The 7,595-nt window shown below is 38.8% G+C and overlaps 1 protein-coding gene across 1 annotated transcript; it reads left to right on the top strand.

Moving 5' to 3' along the window:
• The first annotated feature begins 3,057 nt into the window (after positions 1-3,057).
• Positions 3,058-4,005, top strand: LOC114046994 (olfactory receptor 1N2-like). Its single transcript, XM_027867638.1, has one exon. The coding sequence runs from the start codon at positions 3,061-3,063 to the stop codon at positions 4,003-4,005; it is 945 nt and encodes a 314-aa protein (XP_027723439.1). The 5' UTR covers positions 3,058-3,060.
• The last annotated feature ends 3,590 nt before the right edge of the window (positions 4,006-7,595 follow it).

Raw genomic sequence — 7,595 nt, 5'->3', positions numbered from 1 at the left:
CCATTATTGCTTCTCCCCTTCAAACGAGGTGAAAATCCCAAAGGTCTCTGAGTAATGGGACCATAGTAGCACTGGTCAAAGAGACAGAGTGAAAAACTCAGGGAAAGGCCAATAGAACAGAAGAAACAGGACCAAGAATAGAGAAATCATAAAATAGTAGAGTGAAGATGTTTGGGGAAAAATTATATCTTTATTTTCACTAGTCTTTATCTGAAATTTAACATTTCCTTCTATTATCAATATAAGTAGCAAAAGACATTCTTAGAAGTGATCCATATGTATCTCCAGACTGTCAAAGGGGTGCATGATACAAACAAAGCAGATAGATTGATAGACAGACAGACAGATAGACAGATAGAGTCAAAGGTGTGATCAAACTAGATTGTACAAGCTTGTGAGAGCCAATTTTTAAATTTTCAGTGTAAGCATTTACTTTTCAGAAATGTTACAAAACATGGCTTGATTTATTGTTTTTTAATTATCTAGACTCAAGAAAGTGATGGAGAAAAGATTAATAATACCAATTAAACTTAGAAATGTGTCTTGTGTACATTTTTTTTTCCAGGGAACTGGTTGTTAAACATTTACTGGAATATTGCTGGATATAGGCCTCCCCTGACATATGCTGCCATGTGCCTTTTAAGTATGTTTGAAAGAAAAAATCATAGTCCTATAAAATCAGAAGAGACTTTTTCCGTTTCCTCATTATACAGATGAGTAAGTTCAGGCACAGAGAGATTGACAGTTCCTCAATAAGAACTGACCCATAGAGTCACCAATAAGTCGGGGAGCCAGGACTCAAAGTCAGATTGGCGTTTTCACTATTAGTCCAATGCCCTTTCCACTCTGCCATTTTCTGTCCTTTCAGAGTATGTAATTTTATACTTATTTCAATACTTTAGTAATTCATGGATCTGTAATTTCTTCATTGTGAGTACTCCCTCCCTTGATGCTGATTACATCTTCATCTCCCTTAGCCTAAGGCCTTCATGAGCTGCTGTACAAAAAAAACAAAAAACAAACAAACAAACAAAAAACCACAAGAAAAAAAGCTCTTCATCCTTTGGCTAGCCTTTTGGTGATAATACTCTAGATCATCTCATGATGAGGGTGGCTCTCGAACAACAGACAGAGGATCCATTGGTAAGTTTGTACTCAAAGCTTCACTAGTTTGACCAAGTCTTCCCAGAGTTTATGCCCTGTTGGTAGGACCTTCTAAAGTCCAAGTTCACACTTCTTAATGAAGAATCAGAGGACAACTTGAATGCAGGTGTAGAACAAATATTAATTACTCCCCACAACCCCATTTTGGACAAAGAGTATTCATAGACCATAGACCTTTAGAACTAAAAGAGACTTTCCAAGTCATCTAGTACAACCCATTCATTTTATCGATTAGGAAACTGAGATCAAAAAGGTTCAGTGACTTACCTAAAAACACTGAGCTAATGTAGATGGAACTGGAAATCAAGTCTTCTGACTCAAAACCCATGATATTTCAAGTACATATCTCTTATCTATGGTTGGGGAGGAGGTTAACATAGATGTATTACTCATTTGCTCTTCCCCACCATTTAACATCATTCCTTGAGTGGCACCTCACTCAGTTTCAAAGCTTGGAAACCCCACTACTATGAGAGATCAACCACACCTGTCTCCTTTTCTGGTCCTTGACATTAAAGTCCCCAGAATTCTATAGCTTTAAGCATTGGCTACAAGAGAGAATGGGATCCCCAACAAGGCCCAGAGATAAACACTTTTGGAGAGTTCAGGGTGAGAAATTTTCTCCTGTAGCATATGCCCAAGAAATTTTCTCAGTTTCCTCAGAGTTGCAGAGGATGGAGAGCAAATTGAATGGTTTTGTGATTAATTCCCACCTCTAAGGGGCTCAGAAGAGGGATAAACTGAAATATGCCTGTCTTATCTTGTAGTACCAAAAGTGGGGGCATCCCTATTAGAGTCCCCAGGACACACACACACACACACACACACACACACATATGCACACACTCTTATGTAGGCTAGCGGGAAATCTACAGTTGCTCCTTTTGCTGTTATTGCTTAGTTAGACTTAAGTAATATTTCTAGTGTATTTATTTAACTTCCTTTTTAAAAATTATTTTCAAATTAATTTTTTCCAATTAATAAAAATTTATTTTCTATCTCTCTCACCTCTCTCCCTATACAAAATAACAAAAGTCTTGTAATAATTTTAATCTCCAAATGAAGATTACATTCAGGTTTTATAATGATCAGACTAACTACCTTAGAATAGTGTATTAATTCATCACAACAATCCCATCAAATCAGCAGAGCAAGGATATTCATATTTTACTGATGAAACTGAGGCCCAGAAAGGTAAGGTGATTTGTCCAGGGTCACACAGCCAGGATCTTGAGTCTTGAATACCATACTGCCTACAAACCACTCTTCATGTCTAGGGACAGGAGATGTAGGGTAGCAGAGAATGGCCTATATTTGTACCAATTGGATAATACTACATTCCTGACCTGGTGAGGCTAATTAATTAAATACTTTCCATTAATTAGGTCCCAGTCCAAGTACTACCTCCTCTTAAAAGCCTGCCCTAGTTCTTCCAGAACTCACTGATCTCTTCTTTCTCTGAGCCACCCCATTTTGACTGTACCAAGCAACCTAGCAGTTGCTTAAAAATAGTTCTAAATAGTTCTCATGTTTTTAGTCTCAGCTCCTCTAATTTTAATAATAACTCATATTTCTAGAGTGCTTTACTCATAAAAACTTTGAAGTTTAGAGTACAAGTATGGAACCCCATTTCATAGATGAGGAAACTGAGTCACAGAGAGGAAAAGTAGTTTTTCCCTGATCACACCATTAGGAGTTGACTTGGTTAAGGTTCAAACTCAGCTCTTCAGACCCTAAGTTGAAAGTTCTCTTTATTTAGTCATTCTTTTATCCAGGACAGAGATCATGCCTCCCCCTTCTCTTAACCAAAGACTCTAGCATAAGACTAGGTGTAAAGAGGGGACTCAGTAAGAACTGATTTAGAGTATTTTCATTTTCACAGACAATGGGAGACACATGGAACAGGAAAATAGAACAAGCATCTCTGAATTTATCCTCTTGGGACTATCTGAATGGCCAGATCAGCAGAGACTGCTTTTTGGGCTTTTCCTGGTCATGTACCTGATCACCGTGGTGGGGAACCTTCTCATCATACTAGCCATTAGCTCTGACTCACATGTCCAAAGCCCCATGTATTTTTTCTTGGCCAACCTGTCCTTTGCAGACATCTGTTTCACATCAACTTCTATCCCCAAGATGCTGGTGAACATTGAGACCCAGCATCAGACCATCTCCTATATTGGATGTATCACCCAGTTATATTTCCTTCTTACGTTTGGGGGTTTGGACAATCTCCTCCTGGCTGCAATGGCCTATGACCGCTATGTGGCTATCTGCCGACCCCTTCACTATGCCACAGTCATGAGCCCCCAGCACTGTGTGCTGATGCTGAGTGTGTGCTGGGCTCTGACCAATATTCCTGCCCTGACACACAGTATTCTGCTGGCCCACTTGGACTTCTGTACCCATCATGCCATCCCCCACTTCTTCTGTGATATTAGTCCCCTGTTAAAGTTGGCATGCTCAGATACCCACTTAAATGAATTGATGGTAATCATCATGGGAGCAATATTTCTCACTGGTCCCCTTGCCCTCATTGTCCTCTCCTATGCCCACATTACATCTGCTATCCTTGGTTTCTCTTCTCCTGAAGGGAGATGGAAAGCCTTCTCCACCTGTGGGTCCCACCTCACTGTAGTCTTACTCTTCTATGGTTCCCTAATGGGTGAGTATTTATTTCCTTCATCAAGCTACTCTATTCAAAGGGAAAGTGCAGCTGCTGTCCTCTACATGGTGGTGACCCCCATGATGAACCCATTCATCTATAGCCTGAGGAACAGAGATATGAAAGGGGCACTGGGGAGGCTTCTAGGGAATGGGAAAATGCTCTCCTCTCCATAACAACAATGGCTGCTCCTGATGCCAACTCCACCCTACTCCAGTCCACCCAAGCATATCCCACTCCACCCCATCTTCTCAGGTTCCTTCCTGAAACTTCCAGCATCAATCACATTTGACTATTATGAGAAAGCTATCTGAGAAGTCTTCACTGGGTGAAGCTTAGACTGGCCAAACCTTCCATGGGGAATTAGAAGATTTCCTTCATTTCCGCTTTATTCATTTATTTATGCAACAAACCTATATTTATTAAGCATCTACCATGTCCACTGGTGATGATATAAAGTTTAGATCAATCGTGGTACCTGTCCTCATGGTGTTTACATTATGGTCTCAGTGTTGTTCCACAAAACAGTACCACTTCAGCAGTGCATCAGAGCCATGTAGGGAGAAGACCTTGTGCTTTTTTCCTGCCAACACGCTGTTAGCCTAGACCCAAAATTGCTAGTTTGCTAAAGACCCAGAGCTTTCAAGGAGAACAGACTTTAAAAGTGTTTTGAATAGAAATATTATGAGCTATTATACTTAGAGTAATACAGGGCAGAAAGAAAGTAGTGAGGTGGGAGGGAAGGGGTTGGATATGTGGAATAAGGAGGAAGGGATTTCAGACATACAAAAAACTTGCCCTATACCTTTTTTTGCCATTTTTCTGAAGTTTTATGCCTGCCAATTCAATTTATTTTTGCTCCCAATCATGTTTCTGGTGTTTTTAATCAAGAAAGAGCTATTTTTTTATTTTAAAAAAATGGTGACATTATAGAGTCCAAGATGTGTTCACACTCCAGAAGGAATTTGAATTTAATATCTAGAGAAGCAAGGTGAATATTCTAATTTAGGTGTGTGAATAATAAAAGCTATTATGACAGTTTGCTAGCAGTTAAGGCTATGTAGGAAAAGTTAATAAATTGTATAGCACTGTTTCTTTTAACACTTTCTCATATTGTAAGAAGCCTTTTCCAGTTCTCCTTAATCTTAGCACCATCACTCTGACACTACCGTACTGTCCACATTCACCCTGCATATATCTTGTTTGTACATACTTGTTTGCATGTTATCTCTCCCATTAAATTTCTTGTGAGCTCCTTGAGAGCAGGGACTGTGTGACTCAGCATTTATCCCACTGTGTAGCACATTGTGGGTGCTTAATAAATGCTAATTGAATGTAATCAACTTTCCTGCTTCATTCATAAGTTAATTTGTTTTAATAAAGGGTATTATTTTTGTAAGAAAAAATGTAATTGTGCTTTCTCTTCATTATAAAACCTCACCAAAAGTGATTTGAGTAAAATTTTTGCCTACTTACTTTGTCCTTTTACATGCTTAATTCTACCTTCTGAGATTCAATTTTCTCTGTAAAATAAAGGGGTTCCATCCAATAACCACAAGGTCCATCCTAGCGATGACACTGTGTTCCAACATTATATGTTCTAATGCTTCTTGCAATTGAGTAGTCTAAGGTCCCTTTAAGCTCTGACATTCTATTCTCTCAAGCAAATCATACTTAAGTAACAGTGATAGTATATCACTTAGTAACCTCATGGCAGAATAGTCTAAATCAGTTTTCAGCAGTGAGTAGATTTCTATAGGCTCATAGAATCTAGGTCTGGAAAAGACTTTGGAGTCTAATGGTTCCTAGACCTCCCCCTTTTTTTTACCAGAATAATTTCATGGTTCCCCATATGATGGAAGTTTTACTTTTAGTATCTATTAAGAAAATGCATTACTTCATGAACTTAACTAGATTGATTTATATTTTGTTAATCACAAAAGCATTTACATACAGTTGAAAATACTCATTTATAGAAATCTGGGAGGTATATTACTCATTCAATTTTCAGAGGAAAAGTTTGCATATTTATTATACAGAGTTATTTTGTGAAATTGGCTTCTTGAGGAGACCTCATGGTCCAGCCAGGGTCCACAACCTGGAGTGTGCTGAAACCCACTCAAATTGGCTGTCAAGAGTCCCTTGTGGGGCTGCTAGGGGGAGCAATGGATAGAGCACTGGGCCTGGAGTCAGGAAGACCTGAGTTCAAATCCGGCCTCAGATGAGACACTTGACTCTTACTAGCTGTGTGACCCTGGACAAATCACTTAACCCCAATTGCCTCACCCCCCCAAAAAAAGAGTCCCTTGTTAAATTTTCTGTGTGAGCATTTATATCTCAGAAATCAGCTGATTCTACAAATCAAGGCTTGATTTATTGTTTTATTGATTGTCTAGACTTAAGAAAGTGATGGAGAAATTTTTAATATGCCAATTCAAGTTAAAAGTGTTTCATGCATACATTTTTTTTCCAGAGAGCTTATTGTTAAGTATTTACCAGTACATCCCTGTGACCACAGCTAACAGGTTAGGAATCACTGATCTAATCCAACACTCACTTTACAGATTAGGAAAATGTAGGCCAAATAAATCTCTGTTTCCTCCCAAAGTTCCATGGCTGGTAAGTGGCAGAGTGACAATCAAACCCCTATTTCCTCACTGCAGGTCCAGGGCTCTTTTCCACTGTAAACTATCAACAACTGAATCTGACCAAAGTAACATCATAGAGGAGAATATGAAGGTAGGGGATAAAAGAAGGCAACAGGCATGACCAGCAGAAGATGGGTAGAGACAAAGGCCACTGTTGAGAGAGAAGTAATAGTAGGTCCTGAATCAAGGAGACAAGAAAGTCCCATCTTGAAGCATTCCTCCTTGAAAATGTCAGCCAACCAAGTATGGCTAGGGTTCTTTTTCCTGATGGGTAGTAGGGGCTATCTAAATTATCTCAATATCTCTTATTTTTCACAGGCCTCAACTGGGATATTCACCTTGCTTCTCCTCATATGAAATTCATTCAATAAGAATTTGGTAAATGCTTACTAGGTGCAAGGCTGAAGATAATAACTGGCATTTATATACCTCTCTAAATTTGGCTAAGTGCTTTTACATCCCTGGTTTTATTTAAACTTTATAACAAGCCTATTAGCTAGGTACTATTAATCAACAAGAAGCATTTATCAAGTGCTTACTTTGTGCCAGGAACTTTGCTAGGGCTGAGGAACACAAACATAAACGCAAAGCAGTCCTGGCCCTTGAGAAGTTTACATCCTACTAGGGGAATATAGCATGTTCATAGGTAAGTAAATACAGGATATTAGAACATAGAAACTTTTACATACAGGCTATGTTTCCCATGTAGGTTATGTGCCACACAAACCACATGGGTTTGTCTAACTGTGGCTCATAGGGAGGCATTTTAAATATTTTTGAAATCTTATCAGACTTGTTCCAATGGAGACTTTGATTCCTGATTAAAGGAGAGCTGACATTTGGGTATAGGAAGCTAGCATGCTCTGCTCTCTTCAGAAAGGATATTTGAGACTAGGATTATATCCACCTACTCCCCCTAAATAGTACTAATCCAGGAGAAATGACTTTTTTTTATGTTTAAGCTGTTTTCCTGGTTAATAACAATAAAAATAACTACCCTTTATAAAGTGCCTTTAGTTTTGTCAAATGCTTTACTAATACCATTTAATTTTATCCTCAGAACAACCCTAGGAGGTAGGTGTTATCCCCATTTTATAGATGGGGGAATTGGGGCAGAA

Source organism: Vombatus ursinus, unplaced genomic scaffold (genome assembly GCF_900497805.2).
Source record: "Vombatus ursinus unplaced genomic scaffold, bare-nosed wombat genome assembly UNPS02014786.1, whole genome shotgun sequence".
In the NCBI taxonomy this organism is placed as follows: Eukaryota; Metazoa; Chordata; class Mammalia; order Diprotodontia; family Vombatidae; genus Vombatus; species Vombatus ursinus.
This window is presented reverse-complemented; position numbering and strand designations above follow the sequence as displayed.

Coding starts and splice junctions, on each gene's coding strand:
- LOC114046994 (XM_027867638.1), top strand. CDS start 3,061: ATGGAACAGGAAAATAGAACAAGCATCTCTGAATTTATCCTCTTGGGA.